The following is a 23,136-nucleotide window of genomic DNA, read 5'->3' on the forward strand; positions in this document are numbered from 1 at the left end:
GTGCCGGGCCTGGGGTGTCCAATTGCTTGTCCAGCCCCGCTTAGCGGGGCCCTCCCCTCCCCGCCCCCTCCTCCCCCCCCTCCCCTCCCCTTCCTCCCCCCCCTCCCCTCCCCTCCCCTCCCCCTCCTCCCCTCCCCCTTCCCCTCTCCTCTCCCTTCCCCTCCTCCTCCTCTCCCTCCTCCTCCTCCCCCTTCACCCCTCCTCCTCCCTACCCCCTTCCCTCCTCCCCACCCATTTGCCTGTATCTCGTTCTTACCACACGTTTTCTCGCAATCACACACCCCCATCTGCTGGACTAGAGCACAGTATTTACACACACATAAAGAATCTAGATTCTCACTGCAACCTGACCCTCGAGGTGAGGAGCAGGTATCGCCACTCTCATTTACACAGGCACTTGGCTCAAAGTTCATTGCTTGTCCAGCTTCAAATAGTGAGTAAAAGAAATATTTGTCAAATTGGATCCAGAGTCAATAAGCTTCCAGATCCCGAGCTGCATACCCAGAGTCCAGATCTCAGCCCGAGTCCAAATCCTGTCTCTGCTACTGTTCCCCACCAGACAGAAAGACAGATGATAGGTGATAGATAGAGGATTAATGGCTGATGGAGAGAGAGATGACAGACAGACGAAGTTACTGATGGATCTATTGAGGCGTGAGTGTGGTCAGAGAGAATACAAACGACAAAGCCAGTGAGGTAAAACTTTAATAGCTGAATCTAAATAAAGGGTGAAAAGATGTCCTTTGTCCTAGTCTTACTTTTCTGTTAGTTTGAAATTATTTTCAAATAAAAAGTTAAAACCACAACAAATTTTCCTGTTTTATTTTTCATTTCCAGCGCTTCTCCTTGTGCTGGATAACTACTGGCTTTTACGCCACACTATCCTTCCGGAGGTTCCGAGGCAGGTGTGGGATGAGGCCGGGTCCAAGGCCCCTGCAGCCAGCGCCACCCATGGCCCACCTCTGCAGCAGGGGGAGACACGGGCAGGACTGAAGACCAGCCACCGCGCCAAGTCTGCCCCCACCAAGATGCACTCCACGCGTCTTTTTCTAGGTTTTCGGTTGCCCCAACCAACTCCAGTGGCTTCCAAGGCAGCCCACATGCTCTTCCTGCCACCTTCTTGGGGGTCTTTAGGTTGTTTAACAAGGACACAAGTAAGGGCCGGTCTCTGACCCCAAAGTGGGTCCCTCCCGAGTCGCTCTCCCGTCCACCTCTTCCTCCGAGTTGTGCTGGCCCAGCACGCCCACCTGTGCGCACCCCTCACCCGCTGCTGAACTGTCGGGGGGAGCGAGCCCAGCACGGGGCTTACAAGGGAGGGGCCAGGGGCGCGGGGAGGGGGATACCGACGGAGGGGGCGGTAAGGGAGCGGGGCGGGACGTGGGGCGGATACCCGGCGCCGGGACGGAAGGGAGCTCGGGGGCGGGGGGCGCGGGGAGCGCGGGGCGGGGACGGGGTACCGCGGGGGCGGAGCGGCAGCCTCGGGGCACAACCCGGGCAGGGGACTTGTCGGCAGCCGCCGGGCGCCGCGCAAGGACCTCGGGAGGCGGGAGCCGCGTCGCTGCGCACGGGCTGCCCGGCCCAGGTCCGTGCCGCGGAGCCGGGATGAGGGCGCCCGCGCTGCTGCCGCCCGCGCTGCTGACCTGCTGCGGCTGGCTGCTCGCCCCAGTGAGTGCGACCCCAGCCCCCGCCCGCCCTGCCCTGCGCGCCGCCCTCCCCGGAGGGAGCGCCCCCGCGCCCGGCTGCGCTGCGCTCCCGAGTCCGGCCGCGGGCTGGGCTGGGGGCGCGGGGAGCGGGGCTGGTCTCGGGGTCCCCACCCGCCCGCCGGGCTCGCGGGAGGGAGCAGGGCCGCCGGGGACGCTCTGGACCCTCGCCGCCGAGCGCGAAGAACCGAGCTCCCCGCCCGGCCGGGTTGGAGACGGGCTGGGAGGATGCGTTTGCTCTGTCCCCTCCACCGTCCCGGGTTCGCTGGGAAGAAGATCCAGTTTCTTGCTCGACGCCCTTCCCAGCGGAGCGGGTCCGGCCGCGTCCTCCCGGAGGCTGTGGCCGGCGAGGACGGTTCGCGGGCCCAGGGACGCCCGAGTCGGGTGGTGGGTAGGGCTTGGTCACCTCCGCAGGCCTCACGTTTCCGAGGGAAATTGCAGTTAGCTTTGTCTTTAACTACTTCCCCTTCCGTCTCCTAGTACTGTTGCTGCTTTTTGTTTTGCTTCAGTGTGTGTCAGGGAGACGCTACAGATGTAGCTACAGAAAGTTGATTTTTTTAATCATTATTTAAGAGCACCGGAAGAAACGATATGCTGAATAGAAATTTGTTAAATGAGTGTATTTGTAGATTATTTAATTCTCAGCAATTCTTCCTTTTATTTGAAGACCCTTGGAAAAAAACCACAAAAACTGTGAACCCTATTTCTTGCTTCCCTCTCTGACAGACTGGAGTCAGTGTTGGCGTGTGTACACGTTCGCATTTTCTATCGCGGCCAGATCACTGTCTGTATTGACTCATATCCCCCTTAAGGTTGTGGAGCCAAGGATGGAGCTATTTAGAGAAAGTTGTCATTGCTGAGGATATTTTGGGTTCCAGGAGGGCATGAACCTAGCCCACCCCTCAGGGTTGCCAAACTCCCTTGTCTAGTGTGAAGGCAGACCAAGTCTTTCCTCCCTCAGAGGGATGCTGTGAGGATAAGAACCTCCCTACTAATTTTAGTGCTTTGAAAGAGCTAGTTAAAAGTACCAGGAATTATTACGGTTAATGCTGCTTTAACGTCTAGGATGTCCCCAAATAAGTCATTGCTGTGCATATTCCAAGAGTGTCAGATATCATGGTGTCTTTTAATACCTTAACAGAAATCCATTTTTCTTTCTAAGGCAAAATAATTTCCCTGATTCTGAAATTTAAGCTGTTGACTTGTTCAGGTGTGAAGAATACAGCCTGAAACCAGGAGTTTGTACAGTGGTGGCTGCCCAGTGATGAGCCGGCGGGGGGGGGGGGGGGAGGGGGACCCAAGCTTCAGGTCTTTTTAAAAATGAGGGTAAATGTGGCAAAAGTATTCAGCGTTAAGTTTCTTCTCAATTTTGTTAGGAAATGTTATTCCTGGTTAGAATTCTGTTGACTTATTTCAGTAGTAGGATAATTAAACATAGATGGCCATAATATACGCAAGAGTATGGTTTTCTTTAGTAAAAAGTTTGTTCTTACATGAGAGCAGGGGGGCACAGCTCCAGCCTACAGCGTATCTGTGGGCAGTGGGAGGTGGCCAAAAAAAAGAGAAAGTTGGACCTTTGTGAAAATGGAGACCAGAGAATATTATCTTCCAAGACTGAAACAGTATGCGGCTTTGTCTTTTGCGCACGTTGATGGACAATGTTGTTCACCGTTTGTGTCACATCTTTAGTTCCCGTGATGGAGCCTGACGGGAAGTCCCCCACGTCTTGCTCAGTGGAAACCTCAGTGCTGTGACTCTCACCCAGGCCTCTCCCTACTCACCCCTTATCTTTTTGAAAATCTCCTTCACACCAAATTCTAAAGTTCAGTTTTGAATGTGACCTGCAGCCTCTAAAAATAAAGTTATCCTATTAGGGCTTTCCAGGGAACGCAGAGCCTGGCCTTAGATGAAGCACGCTGGCCTCTGGGGTTGTGTGCAGTCATTGAGAATGGGCTTAGGAGTAAACATGTATTTACTTTGATTAAATCAAGGGCTATGAAGTGGAGGACTCGAATATTGAAAGATTATTGGATTAAAGAGCTCTATTGCCACCAAATTAGTACTAACGACATAAAATGTATTACGTGAGTAAGTTTGTTTTCCTGCCCAGAAAAAAGATTCTATCAGGTTTTATATTTGTTTACTAATTCCTTTACAAAGTAAATAGTGAAGCTTTTTTTCAAATAACCATGCCAAAATATGAACGTGATTGCTTTTAAATGAGTGTTAGTTTGGAAGCAGTTTAGAACTGTGAAGTTTTGAGGGCTTTTATGTAGAAATTTTACTTGACTTCCCCATTATAGTGGAATTTTCAGTTATTTCTGTTTCTTTTAACCTTGAGCAGGTGAACAGCATTCACCCGGAATGCCGGTTTCATCTGGAAATACAGGAGGAAGAAACAAGATGTGCAGAGATTCTAAGGGCCCAAACAGAAACATTCAAAGGTAAGGCAGGTCCCTGGCGAGTGAGTCTGTGCCCGGATGGTGTGCACGAGCCGACGTGCAAGTCGCTTGCACCTCACTCGGAGAACTGGCGTTTAAGGTCACCTGTGTGTTTTAAAAAAAGTCTGCTTCCACTGTCGTTTAATGAACTGCTGGCAAAACTCATAGCATTGTGAGTAGTGGGCAGCGGGGTGTGTTTGGGGCGGGGGGATCATTCACACAAACCTTTTAAAAGAAAGCCTCACCCTTAACAGTGATAGTTTCCGTGGTCTGAGATAGTAGCAGCAGTTACTGAAGTAATTTAATGGGCGTTGTTACACTTTGCAAAAGCAACTCCATTTTCCATGGAATGAGTATTCATGCGATTTCTTGCATTTAAAATTCTTAAGTTACATCACAGATGATTTTGATCCAGTTAAGAATGGTGGGAATTTATCAGAAATCAAACAGGAAAATGAGACTTTTGCTTTCCTGAAGGACAGACCGGTTATGAGTACAGTGAGCTTGCTGACTTTACTTCTCTACGTCCCGGAAGCAATGCCAGGACAACGTGCACTCACCCTGGGCACCATCTCGTATCTGTAAACTTTGAAGGCTCTGGGATAACATCCAGATCATAAACAATAGCAAAAACCTCTTGTCCTTCCGTTTTCTTTCTCTCTGTTCTGTGTCATCATTTGTTCTCCTCAAGAAAAAAAAAATTAAAGTACAGCCATGTGTTCAAAGTCTGGTGTCCTGCGGAGGCCTCAGATGGGAGTCACAGACATGGGCGTGTTCAGACCTGTGCTGCCCAGTAGAAGCAGGGTGCAAGCCTCACGGGTGATCTTGAACTTTCTAGTAGCCACGTTAAAATAAGTGAAAAGAAACGTGATTTTAATTTTTAAAATATATTTTATTTATCCAAATATATCTGAATCATGATCATTTTAACTTGTAATCAATATAAAACATTGATGAGAAATTTTACTTTTTTTTTTTTTTTTTTTTTTTTGCGGTACGCGGGCCTCTCACTGCCGTGGCCTCTCCCGTTGCGGAGCACAGGCTCCGGACGCGCAGGCCCAGCGGCCATGGCTCACGGGCCCAGCCGCTCCACGGCATGTGGGATCCTCCCGGACCGGGGCACGAACCCGTGTCCCCTGCATCGGCAGGCGGACTCTCAACCACTGCGCCACCAGGGAAGCCCAAATTTTACTTTTTTGTACATTAAGTCTTGGAAACTCAGTGTGCATTTTGCACTCACGGTGCATCACAATTCGGACCACACATTTCAGGTATTCATAGGTGACCAGCAGCTCTGGTGTGCCCCTTCCTGTGCCCCTGGAGCCTCCACTCCCTCGGCTGAAAAATGAAGACTCTGGCTGTAGGGTTCCTTCCAGCCTTCAAGACCTGTGATTCTGCAGTGTACATGAGATCCCGAGAGCCACGTGTTCCAAAAGGTCTGCTCGAACTCTGTCCAGAGGAAGGCAAGCAAGGTGGCTCAAACGTGGCCTGAGGATCTACGCTGTGCAAAGCCACGTGTGACCACTAGCCAGCTACTAGGATCCATGAGGCCAGGTCTTGCCAACCAGGGTCTCAGGACAAGACAGTTGTCATGGCCACTGAGGTCTGTTCCCTCAGAGAAATTTAAGAGATTAGGGGAGCTAAATGCCGAGAGGAGACAGGCTGAAACCCTTGGGAGCGCCTAGTCGGTGTCAGGGACCAGGTCCAGTCAGCACAGCACACTGGCCACGAGGCCTCCTGAATGGGGGTGGGGCACTGTCTGCCACATCCGCAGTGGGTGACCCTTGGCCTCTGTTGGGAGACTTCCGAGGGAGGGGCCTCTGCCCCCTCACGCCATTATCGGGCAGTCTAGTTGTTGGGCTCTGAGGCTGCCCATAAGCGGCGTCCGCGCACTGGCATGAATGGGGGCAGCCGTGAACAGAACCCCTTCTTCACGTGGGGCATCTGCGGGCACTGAGCGGGCTCACAGCTCTGCTTCCTCTTCCCGGGGCTGAGTACCTCCAGTTCCTACAGCTGTCACCGGACACGCTGCCGGGCCCTCGGCCACAGGCTCCGGACACATGCAGACACTCTCGGAGCAGGAAGGGAGGAGAACTTTCCCACTGACATAATGGAAGGCATACTGAATTGTAGTCAGTTGATGACTGTTGATAAATCCTCTGCCCACAGCCCACCTGTCCCTCACGTTCACCTGGGAACTGCTCCCCTCCCCTCGCCCCTCTCATAACTGCTGTTTTGGGGGAAATCTCCCGAAGTACCATCTTAGTGTTTCTTTCCTGTCACTCTTCACTTCCCATACTCACCAAGAACGTTTTGTTAACACGACAAAACTGGCACAGCAGGCGGCAGGGAACACGTAACTTTTAAGGAATGGAGTTTGGCTGTGACTTTCCCTTGGAGGAGACGCCCTCGCGCTGGGTCAGGGTTGACCGGGCATCGGGTGCAGCACCTGCACGTTTGTGTCCACAACTCACCTTGACAGACGTGGCACCTGGGGGAACAGGGCGAGTCCAAGGAGGCTAGTTCTGTCCATTGTGCAGTAGGGTGTGTGGTCCTTGATCAGGTTTCTTTAATAAAAAGACTCTTCATCTCTGGTTGGCTCCAGTAGATGGAGTGTGGCCTTAATTAGCTCAAAACAGTGTCCTTTTAGTTCTGCTCCTTCCAAGGGCTCGGGTCTGTCCCTGTTCCCTGGCCAGCAGTGCCCGAGTGTGAGCCGTGGCGTGTGGCCGGGCAGGGTGGCGTTTGGCCGCAGGGATGTGGGGAATGTCCCTCACCACCTACTTCTTGCTCTGGAGAAATGCAAGCGCCGAATTGCCCAGCTTCCTATTTTCACAGGACGTCAGAAATGCAAACTCTAGGTAAAATGCTCCAGTTCTTAAAGTTTGCAACGAGTACTTTTTAAAAAGTTCTTCAGGAGCAGGCAGACCTCCTGTGTGGTCGCTGCCTGAGCTGCCAGGTTGCTCTCTGCGTGGCAGCTGGGCCAGGCGGGCCCCAGTTGGGGAGCCCCTCGTGGTGCAAAGATGGGCCGGGACGTTTAAAACACTCAACAGGGCTCCCTCGCAGGCTCTGCTGCCTGGTTCAGCATTCCTCAGGGTGACCTGTGGGTGACCCACACAGACGTGCTGGACAGTAGACGGCACAGCCTGTGAAGATCTTGGCATCAGCTTGAGCAGAAAGAACGTCTTAGGTAAAGGCCATAAAACATCTCCCCTGTTTGGAGCCATAGGGAAAGGTGTCATTCACTCTTTGCAATGACAAGTATCAGTCCTTGGATGTTTTCTTATATTGAAGGCTCTTATTTTAATAATAGCTCGACAGCAAAAATACCTGCCCCTGAGCCCTTTCACCTTTGACCCGTGGCAAGAGCTCACGGATGGCAGCCGCCCTCGGGAAGGAGGTGACGCCACGGTAGCCGGCCTGGTGCCCTCGGCTTTCTGTAGAAAGGCAACTCGTGTTCTAAATTCCCGTTTTTCCTGTTGCTCTTTGAGATCTGCATGGCTCGAATACCAAGGATATAAATAGTATTGAGTTACCAGAACGAAGATACTATAGATGAAGCGAGCTGGGAGCTGAGTGAAGGCCTTGCAGCTGGATGGGGTGCGGGCGATTCCAGGGCCAACAGTGTGCACCTGCTTCACGAAATTGAAAGTGAGATGAGATATTGAGGGTCTGTAGGAGCTACAAGCAATGGGTGTGAAAGAGCACCAAAGACGCAAGAAAACGAGTTTTCAGTTCTACTGAGATAATTTGTGTAAGTCTAACAAGGAATTCTTTTTATTACATGTTGAATCCAAATTCAAACAAACCAACACATAAATCTAGACAAAACCAATTTTAATTCTAAACCCCTTTAAGGGATTCACTTTGTAAAAAAGAAAAGCTTAGGAGGTATTTAGAGCTTTGTGAGCTAATACTGATTCATAGCTAAGACTAACTTAATCCTGCCAATGAGGCAGTCAGGCCACGGATGCCTGAGAATATAGCTCAAGGCAGCTCTGTTCCCGCACGGGGGGTGCTGACCGCGGTGGTAAGCAGTGACTCAGCTCTCCAGCTCTGCCCGGTGTTCCTGCCTGTGCGTGGCTCACATGGGAACTTTCCTGTGACTTCACATCATTTTTGCCCAGATCGGGGCGGGGAGAGGGGGCGGTGGTGGTGGTGGTGGAATGTGACCTATATTTCGGAAGGACAAGGAGGTACCCATGTTTCTTGACAGCTCCACAGTCTGGGCCAGGTCCTGAAGGACCCACGGTCCTGGGCCGTGGCTGAGGTGGGTATGACAGTGAACATTAGCTCAAGACCGGGACCCCGGGAGGTGCTAGACGAAAGAACTTACTTTTCTCTGACGTTTCTCAAACAAAGGATACTGGACTAACTTTGATCCACTTGTCAAGGAGCTGTGGCGGGCATGGATACTGCCCCCTTCAGGCTAACAAGTCACCCTGCCACTGTTTCCCGGATGCCCGCAGAAGGCACGGGCCCTGTCAGACAGCACCATCAGAGGGAACCTGCTCCTGGCAGCGCGGGCAGTGTGGGCGCCACGCTCCCACTCCTGTGGGTTCCCTTTTCCCCAAGCCCCTCAGGACCTGTGTGGAGAGGCCCACGGTGCGCTTTTGTCCTGGCTGAGGAGCCTGAACTTGGGAGACCCCAGTGTCACAAGGAGGCTGCTGGTGTCCTGCCCAAACTCCGCTCCAGAGAAAGATGCATTCTTGGTTATTGAGGTCAGCCTGAGGGCCGCACTCTCTGTCTGCCAAGGCTGTTGCTCTACAGACGTCCTCAAAAAGAGTCCGGAGCAAAGCTGCCAGTGCCTTTTCCCAAGACACGCCCATGCAGTGGGCGTGCTCCAGCTCCAGCTCCAGCTCCAGCTCCCAGCTCCAGGAGGGCGACTCTCAGGAGGCATGGACGTCCTGCTTCTCTTCTCCAGGGCGTGCTGTGGCCTCTGGGCCATAACTCCCCACTCTGTGCTGTCGGTCCCTCTACGACGTTGTCCACTGTCCTTGCAGCCACAAGATCCTGCACAGCACTTGGCATTTAAAAAGGTGTCAAATAAGCTTTTGCTGAACAAATTAATGAAAAGCTTCATATTAAAAATTGTGATATATGCACATAGAAAAAATGCCATACATACACAGCATGTGTCCCTCCCTCTTAGAATTCACGTGTGCACAGTGTATGTGCATCCCTCCCCATTTCACTGTGCAGATGGAAGCCAGCTCTGGTCTGTACTTTGTTTTTCTTTTTTTTTTTTTTAACTTTAGCAATGTATTTGGCAACCATTCTGAATTGGTTTATACTTTCCTTTTAAGAGCTATGTAGTATTCTAACAGATTTCCTTAGTCTGTCCCAGGCTCCTGGACTTTTAGGTAGCTTACAAGCAATACTCTAGTGACTGCATTTCTTCATGACAGTAAAATATTTCACCAGCAATTGAGGGTTGACTTCAAGCCACTATGCATGAAATCAGAACGTCTTTCTCATATGACTAAATAACATCATTTTAAGAGACTTGCTTATTTCTGTGATGGTTGTGTCACACAGAATATAATTAATTACATCCCACTTTTCATCTCGTCTTTCCTTCCTGCATCTCTTTGTCACAGAGGAAACTAGGCAGCTTCATGAGCGTGTTCTCTTCAGAAAGTCCCGTGGCGGAGTGACCCTCCTCTGCAACTCTTCTCTGACCTCCCGACCCGGCCCCGCACCGAGGCAGCGCTGCCTCTGGCCCAAGGGCAGGTGGTGGTTGCCCCTCTCCCTGACGAGCGTCTGTTCCTGGTCCTTAGCTGACCTGCGAGTGGGACTTGTGAGCAGACTTCCCTCCATCTTACCTCCTTACATCCATGTGGGTCAGAGGGCGCCTGCTGCCCTTCTGAGGTCAGCGTGATGTGAGGCCCATCATTCCCTTTCAGTTTTCTCTCTGATGTAGTAGTTCTTGTTCTCGTCCAAATAGCTCTTTGAGCTGATAAGGCAAACAGCCTGATCTGTTTTTTTCCTTAGGGTGGGTCTTTTTGTATGCAATTTCTTCTAACTTCTAAACTCAATAAGATCAGCTACCAGCCTTGGATATTTAAATAATAATTACGTATTGGTTTGATTTTCTGAAAGTAATGGCTTTAACTTTACTTTTTATAGGAAACAAATCTCGCTGAAAAAAATTCTACTCTGAGTTAAACTTTTATGCTTAAACTCATGAAAGGAATCATGCGCGAGAAGTCAATTACTAGCAGGTAGAGCATCAGCACACCTGGAAGCCACAGGTGAGGAGGCTGTAACCCGTGCTCTGCTGGGTCACAGGAAGGAGCTTTGTGCCACTCGGCATTGCTGCTGTTGGGGACCAAGCTACTTCTCCCGCGCATCTTTCTAAGGTGTTGGTGACCCCAAGACACAGCTCAGCCAGCTGCTCGCAGCCGCCTCCCCCGCGAGCACCTCTCCGCCTTCCATGCCCCCACTTAGTGTCACGCAGGCCGCGTCCTGAAAAGGTCCCGTCACTCTTCCCGCCGGTGGGGCTGGTTCTAAGGCTGCGGCCCCCCCTCCAGAGGAGCCTGCAGTGCAGGTTCCAGGCTGTTGAGTGGTTTCCTGCAGTCCACCGTCGCGCATCCTGTGATGTGAAAGCGCAGGGTCCCTTTCTGGGGTGGGGGAGCCTGCTGGAGGCTCCTCGGCACACGGCACTTCCGTCACAAGCGGCCAGTGAAGCCGCTGTCCCTGCGGCAGCCCCCGCCGTCTGGCGCTGGCTCATGGGCACATGGCTGGTGCTGCCAGGATGGGGGCAGAGTTACACGTGTCAGCCACGCGCCCCCCCAGGTTCCCGGGGCTTCAGTTGTGCATGTTTTGGTCGCTTGGGCCGGTCGCAGCCCTTCCCGGGCACCCATTCACTTGCGAGTTTTTGTAGAGTTTTCTGGGTCAAGCATCCATTCCAGTGGTTGTCTCTGAGCCCTCGTAGCTGGGCCTGTTCTTGGGGGGTCACCTTGGATCATGGAGTGAACTGTCATTGCTGGAGCCTTGGCTGGCTCTGTCGTTCACTGATTTTTCCAGCATGTTCTTATTGAGCAGATACCAGGCTAGAAGGGTGATGAGAAATTGGGCAGGACACTCATCCCCTCTGGGAACTCCAAATCAGGCCCCCGATGGCAACGCACAGGGCGGGGAGCAGGGATAACGGGGCTTCGAGTCAAAGGACTGAAGGGTTTCTGGGGGGAAATCGGAGAATCTGAACATGGAATAACGTCAGTCTACTCTGAACGAGAAACTGACAGTGACAGAACAATGGCTAAGGGCTTATTTTATCTTTACTCGGAGATTACAGCAGAAAAAGGGTGAGTGGGGAAACTACCAAGAAGAATGGAAGCTTTTTGATCATAAGCTACTTGGTCATCGGTGCTTTGGTAATTGACTATATAAACTTGCTGTGTGTTCGGGGACGGTGGTCTCGGCTTCCATGGTGTCCTGTGCTCGGCCCTGCAGTGGATTCACTCCATGCAGCCCTGTCCCACCTGCAGCTGATCACCACCACCCAGCCCCAGCCGCCTCCTTGGCCTCTGCACTGGGTGTGGCCTTCCTCATGACGATGAGCGCACCCCCTTGTACTCCAGGGTAGGGGCCCATCCTGGTTCCTCAGCCTCTTGGCACCAAGGCATCTGCCAGGGACCCTCCTGTCCGGCGTCTGTTGACCCAGGAGCAGACATACGGACCTTCTCGGTGCCCAGGACGGAGGGAAGGCTCCGAGTGTCCACTCTCAGGACAAGGACGGGAGATGTCCATAGAGCAGGCGTTGGGGGGTCCCAAGCTTGATGCTGGAAGGTGGTCGTCAGCCCATCAAGGTGAAGAAATGGGAGTGGACTTTCCAGTCTCTCATCCAAGCTGGTGGCAGAGCCCAGCTCCCTGGACCCTAAGGCAAGCACTCTTTTCACAAAGCCATACTTGGCATCTTAGAAAGAGAGGCATGCTTTAGATGAAGGTCTTCCTCTCCAAAGCCTGCTTCAAAGGTGAGGGGCCTCCTCTGAACTGCCATGGCTACAGGGAGATTGGCCTCGTGTCCATCTAATTGTCTGCACCTTCCACTGAAGCTTCCCCTTGGGGTGAGGATCCCCACCAGTTCACTCACTTTGTGACAACAGCCCCTTCTCTCCTCCGGCCCACGGCGAGGGCTTTGGGGCAGCACGTTCATTTGGTGAGTCCTCCTTGACTTCCTGGCCGTCAGCTTCCTCGTGACACGCCTGGTTCTCTGTGTATCAACAGGAACCATCAGAGGCGGCCGGGGTTCAGCCGCAGGCGGAGGCCCCGCAGTGAAGGACGTTGAATCAGGGCCCGGAGCGCCCCAGATGTCTGCACCTTAAACATCGCCCGGGCTGTGACCTGCCCTGGGTAGGGCTCCCGCAGCTCAAGAACTGACACTCTCAAGGCACCTCTCATCCACCCCAGGGAAGGGTTACTACTGCTTTGCGAGCAGTCTCTGACTTCTTACAGCTACTTCCTTCTCTGCAAGGGAAGGACTGAGGCCTGTGTGAGGGGACACAGGGTGAGGCCAGGCCTCCTGGCTGCCCACTGGGCCCCGGCGACAAGGACAGCACGTGCCTCCTGTGTCCCCCTGGCAAGCACTGTCGCTCTGCTCCTGTGTGGCCCCGTGCAAGGCACCCGAGCTCACCAAGTTCGGGGGGGTGGGGAGCGTTTGCTCCTGGGCCTTGTTGCAGAGCTCGGAGCTGGTGGGCTGGCCGCGCGGGCAGGTAGGAGAGGTGTGTGTCGGCACCCAGAGCAGCCGGGTCCAGCCTCCGGGAGGGCTGGGGGCGCACACAGGGGATGCGTGGGTGAAGGAAGGAGCACAGCGTTGACCCGCAGCCTGGAGCTGGCCCCAGGGGAATTCTGAAAAGCGCACTGTCTGCTATGAGCTGTTTCGGGACGGTTCACGGAGCAGACACTTCTGAGAGGAGCTGGGGGGGGCCTCGCAGGCGGGTCACGTTTCAGGTGGAGGTGACGCAGGCGTGCTCCACAGCAGAGGACGGGGGGCTGGCGGAGCAGAGGCCAGGCCGCAGGGAAAGGGTGGCTGAGAAGGTGCCGCGGCCACATGGTGGTGGAGCGCAGGAGAAAGGAAAGCACACAGGAGGAGCTGGGGCCCGGGGAGGGCGCCTTCGGGGCTGTGGTGAGCAGCGGCTGCTTCTGGGGAGCCTAAGCAGAGGCAGAAGGAAGGGCTGGGAGGGAAGCTGGAGCCTGCTCACCAGTGGGACCATTTGGGGCAGCAGGTCCTGGAGGCAGGGGGAGTGGCCAAAGGCGGACCTGAGGGGCTCGGCCCAGAAGGAGGGGGAGAGAGGGGACTGAGCGCCCGGCACAGCTCCCGGGGTGGATGGGGCTGGAGGGGCCAGCAGGATGGGACCCAGGGCACTGAGCTGTGGACGTGCCAGGGGCCCCTGGCCCCCAGCCCTCGCACACAGCCTGGGAGGATGGTCCCACACGAGGCCGGTCTCGGCCAGGAGCTGTAGACGCCACAGCCAGGCGTCCTGCCCTGGGGGGCACGCGCAGCTGTGCGGCTGCTGTACTGTATGAGGACGATCTGTCTTGGCGCTGGTAGATGGATGTCCCGACTCGATCCCAAGACATCGCCCAAGTCCTGCTCATAAATCCACGCAAGATTACCCTGGGAATAACATGGCAGGACTCCCCACGCATCCAGTCCCAGCCTGTCAGCTGAGTCCAGACGTCCCCTCGCGGACGCGGCTCGGCTCTGCTAGCCTGGGAGCTCATGTGACACCACCAGCAATGCCCCAGGTGGTCACAGACATTGGAGGGAAGGTTGTTGAGAACGTGTACACAAGACACCAGCAGACATCTCGACGGTGAAAGGCACAGCATCTGCACAAATTTACCTCCCCAGCAGTTTTCCTAAACTGACCCTGTAGCAGGACCTCACCGGGACTCCCGAGGGCCCCCGTTGTACAGATGTCGGAAGAGAGGCGTGAAGGTGCTGGGCCCGTCTCGGAGGGATCTGCAGTCAGTCCTCGGGCAGCCGTGCTGGCCGGGACACCGACCGCAGGCACTAGGTTCACCCAGTTTGGAGGACATTTTGATGTTTGGGGTTTACTGGATTCAGCGTATTCTTTAGACAGGTTCAAACTGGATCTCCGGATGTTCCTTTGAAAAACTCTTTCGTTCAGTTAACAGCTTTGGTTAGTTCTGGGTTTTGAGTCTTGGTTTAACGTTAGTTCAAGTCCCAAAATACGACTCCAACTAATGGAATCCGTCTGAACTGAAGTTAAACTTCGCTACTTCCACATTCAAAGCTCCAAAGTGATTTGATCGAGGTGCCGTCTGGTGGCACTGCCCCCCCAGGTGGTCTTTCCCAGGCCTTGGTTCATAGGTCGCCTCTAGCCCACCAAGGGTGGGATCATTGTAGCACCCTAGTTAGGATATTGGAGTGTCCAGGAGTTGTCTGAAGAATGAGTTCCCGGTAAAATACTCCTCGCAGCCCTCTAAGGCACTTGGAGTCGGAGCTCTGTCGTGGTGCCTGGGTTTGCCCCTGTGTAAAATCCAGGCTCTCATGCAGGGGGCCTAGGGAGCAGCATGGCCCTGGGCCTCGGTCCACACCCGAAGGCTTGACCTGCTGTGTGGAGTCAGTTACAAGCAGGGGGATGTTGAAGAGCCAGCCCGCCTTGGTGCCCTGGTCGGCTTGTGAACTTGCAGTGTTCCTGCTGCAGGAAGACCTGGTGAGGCCCTCCTGGCCCAGGGCCTCCATCAGGTACCTCGGGCAGCCTCAGACCAGTGGGCGCTCGGTGAACATTTGTTGGAGAGACGAATGCTCGTCACTGCAAGTTTTAAGAGAGCATGGCTGCAGCGGTCCAAACACTGTGCCGAGTCATGAGGAAAGGACAGTCTGCTGTTTCTGCTGTTTGGAAGATGAATTGTTCCATCGCTGTCTGCACGGGCAGGGGTTTGTTATCAAAGGCCCTGAGCTTGTTCTGTAAGTTGCTTTTGAGTCCTGATTGCAGCAGCTCCCCTCCCAGCATGTGGCCGGATTTCACCTGCACTGACTGTCTCTGAGAAGCGCGCAGCCCAGACATAGGCTGTGATTAGTTCTGGTGGGTTGTCACTCGGGGCGTTTCCCCTCAAAAGGCTCCTTTCCACTCTGCTTCTGCCACTAGCAAGTACTGTCATCATGCCTGACTGCAGCATTACTAGAAAGGCGTTTGGCTCGGTACCCAGCATGGATGTAGCTCTCCTTATCTCACCACATGTATTTGAGGAATAAATGATGTAGATATGCATCCTTAGAGCAACAGAAAGAGAGACTCCTCCATTTGGTAGAGTTTGATCATCACTGTTAGTGGAGAGGTTAGCTGGACTCTGTAGGACGCAGAGAAACAGGATATTTGTAATTGGACCCCTGAACAGGAAGCATCAAAGGTGCCCAAAGAGCAAATCCAAATCTGAGGGCGGGGCTGATGGGGATGTGGGCCAGTGTTGCAGAGCTTCCAGGTCCAGGGCAGGGTTCGCAGCGATCGCGTCACCATCCGCAGGGCTGGGGGTCTGGACCCGCTCAGGGCAGGGTTCGCAGCGATCACGTCACCATCCACAGGGCTGGGGGTCTGGACCCGCTCAGCATCATGTCTGCTTCCGCGGTGAGCGGTGAGCGCTGAGACGCCAGGATGCAGCAGGTGGAACAGCGGGGCTCCCTGTGCCGCCGCTGTGGGGATAACGTCCACATCTCGACCCTGCCAACCCTGAGGTCAGGAAACAGACCCCCGGGGTCCTTCTTGTGCTGTATGGCCAGCTCAGACCGCTGGGGAACAGGGACTTGAGTGTCCAGGAATGGGAGTATTTGGAGGGGTGGTCTCAGCAGAAAGTCAAAGCAAGGTGATGGTGAGGATATGGCGAGATTTCTGCCGGTCGTGACTGCAGCTGCCCTTTGAAGGATCCAAGCGCAGGACCAGGGCTGAGAGTAGAAGTTGCACACAGCCCCATTTTGGCCGTGGGGCATAGGACAAATTTGACAGTGACCGGAGGCCCCAAGGGGATGGCTGCTCGTGGCCGCGCTGCTCTCGCGGCCCTGGGAGAAGTGAGAGGGTCGGGGCCGCCCCGGGCCACCTCTGTGGCCTTTTGAATGCGGGGCGCCCACTGGTCTGGGAAAGCACGTTTGTTGGTCAGAGTGCTCCTGGCCCCGGGGGCCTCAAAGACTGGCTTGTGTACTTACCTGCAGAAAACAGTAACTCACGTCCCCCTCCATAAGCCTGAAGCAGGGCCCTCAGACAGGCAGGTGGGCAGGAGGCAGCCTGTCTGGTGATTCGGGTCAGAAAAAATGGCTGGGTTCACAGAGAAGCACCCTTTTAAGAAAGGATTTTTCCCAACTCAGTTGGTGAGCCTGTCCATCAAGTTTTCAGTCCTTTAAAGTGATACTAGGCACGGGGGCGCTGGAGACGGATCAACGGCTTCGAGGGCCACAGTGAAGATAATGCCTCTCTTTAGAACTGTTAAAGCAGAGTTTTAGCGCTCAGAGGATCCATGGAAATCTCCTGGATCAGCACGGTCCCCTCACGGGAGGAGAGGCAGGCGGCTGCCTGAATGTCAGCATTCTGGTGCCCGTTATGGCCCCAACATCCCATTATGCTGTTTGGTCACCGCTTGAAAGTGACTCCAGGATCTTGAAAATGAAATTCTTCTTTCCCTTTGCAGTTGGCAGGTGGTCTGTGGGGCTGGGCTTTCCCAGGCTTTCCCACCTCCTGGCTTTCGTGCCCTGTGGACGATTCATGCTCGGTCAGCCGGTATTTAAGGCCCAAAATGTCAGCTTTTAAAATTCTAACCATTCTTTACATGTATTAATTAGCGTTCTCTTGAAAGAAGAGCTGTTCCTCATCATTTGGGGAAGAACTACAGTCCCTTCTGAAAGAGTGGGGGAAAAGTCCAAGCACCTCGGGGGCATCTATTAAGTACTTAATAACTAGAATTCTGATCAGACAATTATTTCATCACTGCTATTCACAGCACAAGTAAAGTGGGTGTTGGAACATGTAGCCATTAAAAAAGATGGCACACGTCACAAATGACATGAAAAATACGACATGTATATTGTTAAGTGAGAAAGCAAGGAATACTCCAGCATATAGGATATCCTGTGTTTGTGAGAAGAACGTACGTGACGTCTCTGTGTATGTGGTGTATGGGCAGGTGTGTAGGATGTCATCGGGCCCTGTAGGGGCAGGAGCCAGACGCCCATGAGGGGCCAGGAGGAGGCCGCTAGGAGGGGGTGTTTCCCCAACACTCTCAGCATGGAAGGCAAAGGGGGCGGGGGCAGGACTGTTTGGGGAGAGGGTTTCTTTGGGGAGAGTCCTTGGAATGCTCTGTGATGTCTGCTCTCCTGTGGAGGGGAGGGAGGTCCCCTACCGGTGAAAGGACTTTCATGTTGCTGGGGGACACAGGGATGAGAGGTGGCTGGCAGCCGTCTTGGTGCAGCTGGGCAGAGAGGTCCACTGGGTCTCTAGTTGTCCTCTACTCAGGAGGACAGCCACCAGGGCAAGGGCCAAGAGGGGTCAGGGGCCACAGCTGGGGGGAGGCGGCCCCTGGTCCATGGGAGAGGAGGTGCTGGCTTCCACCACGAGCACCTGTGCCAAGACCCCTGAGTGCCTCCAAGCCCCCTGGAGCCCCGAAAACCACCACCAGCAGATCCGAACCCCAGTCTGCCCTCCACTCCCACTAGCCTGAAATAAGTCAGGTGGAGAAGGCATGTTAACTAAGCAGACCAGGCTGTGCCTTAGACCAGAGTGATCAGAAACACGAGGGGCCTAACCTGAGTTTCCTGCAGGACGGAGACTGTGCCCTGAGCCAGTGGGAAGGGCCCAGCTCCACCTGCAGCACAGATGTCTCTCCAGGTAGTCCATAAACATGAGCGGGTTCACCGCCGCTGCAGGCTGCACACGGGCTCACAGCACGGGCCACACCTCCTCGTGCCTGGACTGACGTGCTGTGTGATTGCACGGTCCAGGGCGTGTGCTGCTTTCGTAATTTAAGATCGCACGCCTGGAAGAGTCTGTCGAATTTTAAGGGTGTCTCAGTGAGGGGTTCGTATTGTTCCCTTAGGTACTGAGAAGTTCTTAGTGGACAGAGGCTGGTGTAACAGGATGTGGCGAAGGCTCTGATGTGCATGTAATGGGTCTCAAGACCTTGGGGGGTCATTGAGCCTCTTTAGGTGTGGACCCCCGCTGTGAAGCAGCGTGTTCGCCGAGAGCCAAAAGGTCCTTCCCAACTCTGAAGTTCTGCGGTCCTTTTATTTTTTTTAATTTATTTTATTTTATTTTTTATTTTTGGCTGCGTTGGGTCTTTGTTGCTGTGCACGGGCTTTCTCTAGTTGCGGTGAGTGGGGGCTACCCTTCGTTGCGGTGCGCAGGCTCTAGGCGCGCAGCCTCAGTAGTTGTGGCGCATGGGCTTAGTTGCTCCCCGGCATGTGGGATCTTCCCAGACGAGGGCTCGAACCCACGTCCCCTGCACTGGCAGGCGGATTCTTAACCACTGAGCTGCCAGGGAAGCCCCTCTGTGGTCTTTTGAATGACCCCCCAGCTTGCCCTCTGCCCCGAAGTCCTTGTTCACCAGGCAGAGCCCCAGCACTCACTTAAGGGGCTCACGAGGAGGATGACAGATGGAGTGAGGAAACGTGACATTGCTTCTTAAAGTGCTTTCTTCCTGTTCAGAGATGCCCAGCAGTTAGTGTGGCCTGAATCAGCGCAGACGGAAGCACAGGAAACAAGAGCAGCCCTGACAACAGCCCCTGCCCCTGAGGCACCGCCCAGCCGGCACGTGGCCTCTGCGTCCTCGGCCCAGCAGTGCACTCTCGGACCCCACAGCAGGGAGAGCAGCCCTCACCAGGGGCTCCAGGGTCAGGGGCCCCTTGGGGCCACACTCCACCCAGGGGGTGCAGGTGGGTCGGCGACGTTCCATGCTGCCCACCCCCAGGCCGGGCTCAGTGCTGCCAGGGACGGCCAAGGGCGAAAGCGGCCTGGCTGGGCTGGGCCCCCGCTGTGTGTCTGTGCCCCACCCAGCCCGACCCACAGCACAGTGGCGCTGTGGGCAGGGCTGGGGAGCCTCCGGCAGCTCAGCCAAGCTCCGTTCAATGCCTCGTTTACTCGTCTGTGCGATGAGACTCGGGGACACCCCGGGCCTGTGAGTTTGGGGGATGAAATGAGCTCATGAGGGCGGGACCCGGCCCCGCTGCTGCTGTCACTGCCCGTCCCGAGAGCAGTGCTTTCCTCAGTGGGCTCGCGGGATGCACTGGTCATCAGCACTGCCTTCTGGGTCTGTGGAGGTGCTGGGGGCCGTCGGGTGGAGCGTCCAGGGACGCCCGGCCCTTCGGCAGCGGCGTGAGACCGGGAGTCACCCCGCCGGCCAGACAGGCCTCCCTGTGCCAAGCAGGCCCCTGAGGAGCCGCCCGGTTGGCTCACCAGCACTCACCCACCCTGCACGGGAGGAAGCCAGGCTTAGCGAGGTTGGGGCTGTGGCCTGGCGAGCTGTGGGCTCCGAGCCCGCCCTCCTTCCCGTGCCAGGTAGGGCGTGGCTGCCATGAGCCCCTGAGCGGTTCAGCACCACCGCAGGGACGGGGGTCAGCCTGGGTCTCTGGCGCAATGGCCTGGGGTGGGGCACGGGAACTTTCTAACAAGTCTCCAGGGGCTGCTGCTCTGGGGCCCCGTCAGCACCCGCACTCGTAATCCTTGAGGTCCCGTCCAGCGCCTGCACCCCAGGACTGTGGGTCTCAGCCCTGGGTACATGCTGGAACCTCCAAGAATCTTAAAAACTGAGAAGTGCTCTCCGGGGGAATCAAACCAGAACCCTGGGTGTGGATACTAACAGCGGGCCCCGGGGGCGTGTAGGAAGGACCCGGGCACACCCTCCACTGCCGCTTGGCTGCCCCATCACCAGCCTGGGCTGAGGGGCACTGACCTGCCCTCTGACGGAGTCGTCCACGGGGCACACGAGGTGCTGCCTGTCAGGTGAGCCTTGGAGACCGCGTCGTTCTGGCCACGGCAGATTCTATACAAGGAGTGACCGGGGAGCAAGAAGCGCCGTTTCTCTGCTTTCTCTCGAGCAAAGGTTAAAATGACAAAAAGCAAATGAAAGTCTCCGTAATGAAGGGACTTGGCCTGGAGGGTGTGCTCATCACGGCGGGGGGTGGGGGGCCAGTCGAGCTGAGCTGACCCCAAGCTGAGGCCTCTGCGTGGCTCTTCCTGCCGTCGAGCAGCAGCCACTCTTCAGTGTCCCTCGCCGTCTCCCCTTGTGTCGTCTTCACACTGACACCCGCGCTCGGCCGCCTGCCCACCGGGGTCGGAGCCAGGAGACAGGAGAGGAGGTGATGGGCTCTTCTTCCCATCTCGCTGCGCCTGTTCTCACCTGTTCACCAACACAGGCGTGGCTAATGCACAGAAGCGCCTGGAAACAAGTAAACGGTGTCCAGTGCTGTGTCCACCACAACCAGGCAGTTGAAAGTCCTCTGACGGGACTGGACTGGGCTTCCCTGGGGCTCCGGCTTCATCACCAGGGGCAGAGGAAGTGGGATTGTGAGACCCCCACCCCAGGAGCTGCGGCTTGAGGGGTGTTTACCCGCCCGGTGATGAGGTCCCACCAGCCCATCCCAGAGGAAGACGGGTAGACCAGGTCAGCACCTGCTGTCTGCGGGCTGGGGATCCAGTGACCAGCACGGCTCTGGCCTCGGAGCCCAAGAGCACTTCCTGGGCTTCCCTGCAGCTTCTGATTCTGGAAGAAGCTTTGCCACTTATGACTTCAAATTTAAACTAAACTTTTGAATGGAAGGTGTTATTGGTAATGTTAGCTGTCGCCTGGCCTCACACGTTAGTGCCAGAAACAGTTTTCTTTCTCCTTTTCCTTTGCCCACGCCTGCTCCTGCGGCACCTCCCCTGCGCTCCGTCTTGAGCAAGGTGACCCAGGGGACTAGGCCTCCTGCCACTGGATGCCCAGGTGCTGGTCCGCCCACCCTCTCCTCACAGGCCGGGCCGCAGGAGCGGAGACCCCTTCCTGGAGCTCCTGGTCGCGGTGGAAGCACCTCCATCACACTATGGCCACCGTCGAGAGTCAAGCCTGCCTGGGTACCTCCGCTGTCCCACTGCTGTGCTGTCTCTCTCTGTGCGTCGGTGCTGGTAGGGGACTGGATTTCTCTCTTGGTAAAAATGTGGACAGATCGGAGCACAGCCACTGCTGGGGATGCCCCAGGAGCCTCACCCAGAGAGGGCGGGAGACCACGTCAGTCGTGGTCACAGCCTCGCCTGAGACATTAGCCCTGCATTCGCTGGACGACTGCTCAGAGCCGTCTTAGTCTGCTTGCGCACCTGGACTCAGTTCATGCCTCTGGCTCTGTGTCCAGGGCTTTCATCATAAAACTCCTTGAACGTGGAAGACTGGAGTGGTAGGAGCACATCTCCCCAGGTCCCCGGAAGTCACAGAGGGCCAGTGGGGACAGTGGTCTTCCAGGGAGAGGGCAGTGACAGCGAGACGGGTTCTGGCCCCAACCTTGCTCTGCGAACCCATGAGCAGGAAACATAGTGTTTGTAAAACTCTGCCCTAGACGAAGTGTAACACCTAAGTAGTGACTCACCTGATTTTCTTGAAAACGAATTGCTGTTTATATCATTGAAATAATGAGAAAATAAACCCGGGACTCAAAACAACACGTGTACCATCATCTGTGAGAGTATGACTTGCCGGGGATATTTTGGAGAGAGAGTTGGTTTTTCGGGTACAAGTTTCTTTTCCATGGTGGTCGGTTCCTCCCCCTTCATAAGACTGCTTCAGGGGCTTCCCTGGTGGCGCAGTGGTTGGGAGTTCGCCTGCCGGTGCAGGGGACACGGGTTCGTGCTCCGGTCCAGGAAGATCCCACATGTTGCGGAGCGGCTGGGCCCATGAGCCATGGCCGCTGAGCCTGCGCGTCCGGAGCCTGTGCTCCGCAACGGGAGAGGCCACGACAGTGAGAGGCCCGCGTACCGCAAAAAAAAAAAAAAAAAAAAAAAAAAAAAAAGACTGCTTCGGGCCAGGTGAACTGCAGCTGTCTCCTCTGAGTTCCAGAACACAGGCACGTGTTCTAATAGCAGCCTTTCCTGAGCACAACTCATCCATGTCCCGAGTATGTTCCGTTCAAGCTGCCGTGAAGTTTAAGAAATTTCTGGAGGCTGCACCGTGCGTAAGACAAGTTTTTCTGGACCTCTTGATCTAGAATGTTCCTTTCAGGGGACTAAGCTGCCTTCCCAGGAGGAACTTAGGAAGCCACCCCCGCCGGTTTACGCTGGGCTCCTGTGCGCTCGTTCCTGCGAAGCCTGGCGGTTGGTTCACGGAGGCACCTCGCTCAGGCCCTGGTCGGGGCTCCTCCGCCACCTCCTCTCTGCAGCTTCTGGGACACTTTGCCAAGTGTACAACGTGTCAGTGCCTCCCGAGTCTGTTACTCACCCAGGTGCTAAATTAAACAGTATGGAAGCTGAGGAGTACAAAAAAAAGCACTTGTTTCTGGGAAAATCAATTTGTGTGCTTTGGAAAAACTGAAAAATTGAGTTGCTAAGCAGCCGTAGGGTTGGAGGTGAGCATGACGGCTAGGATTGAGTCTGGAAACCTAGCTTTGCGGGAGCCTAAGTCAGCCCACTTCCAGTGCTCTGAAGTTGGAAATCACCGAGGACAGGTCAGAGTACGATTTACACAAGAAAAGCAAAGAGGAGCCCAGTCAATAAGCCCACACGCAAAGGACAGGCTTTGGCTGTGTGTTCTGTGTTGAAGTGATAGAAACACACTTTGTGTTTCAATCAATGGAAGATACTTAAGGTATTGAGCACCTACCGTGCTTTTCAGTTCCCCAAGCCACTGACCCCCACTTTGGATAAGAGACCTCCTCCTCCTTGTTTTGGGTTTTGAAAGACGGAGAAGATTTGTGTGATAAGTGATAAATAAATTTTTACCAAAAAATTCTCATTCTTGTTTATAATTTATTCATAAAATATTTCAGGTAATTTATACGGCCATTTTTAGCTGAAAAACCATGA

General features: G+C 54.8%; 1 protein-coding gene across 5 annotated transcripts in view; it reads left to right on the forward strand.

Moving 5' to 3' along the window:
• The first annotated feature begins 1,456 nt into the window (after window positions 1–1,456).
• Window positions 1,457–23,136, forward strand: part of VIPR2 (vasoactive intestinal peptide receptor 2) — a 68,621-nt gene continuing 46,941 nt past the window's right edge. For 2 of the 5 annotated variants that reach the window (XM_027101343.1, XM_027101341.1), the window contains exons 1-2: window positions 1,457–1,665; window positions 4,045–4,144. In XM_027101343.1, the coding sequence (XP_026957144.1) occupies window positions 1,603–1,665; window positions 4,045–4,144 (163 nt within the window). In that variant the 5' untranslated portion in view covers window positions 1,457–1,602. Of the gene's footprint in view, window positions 1,666–4,044; window positions 4,145–23,136 lie in introns of those variants that run through there. The other 3 variants (XM_027101345.1, XM_027101340.1, XM_027101344.1) reach the window with 3 other exon arrangements.

The sequence above is a fragment of the Aethalodelphis obliquidens genome, unplaced genomic scaffold (genome assembly GCF_003676395.1).
Source record: "Aethalodelphis obliquidens isolate GAN/ISIS:26980383/991018 unplaced genomic scaffold, ASM367639v1 scaffold5, whole genome shotgun sequence".
NCBI classification, from domain to species: Eukaryota; Metazoa; Chordata; class Mammalia; order Artiodactyla; family Delphinidae; genus Aethalodelphis; species Aethalodelphis obliquidens.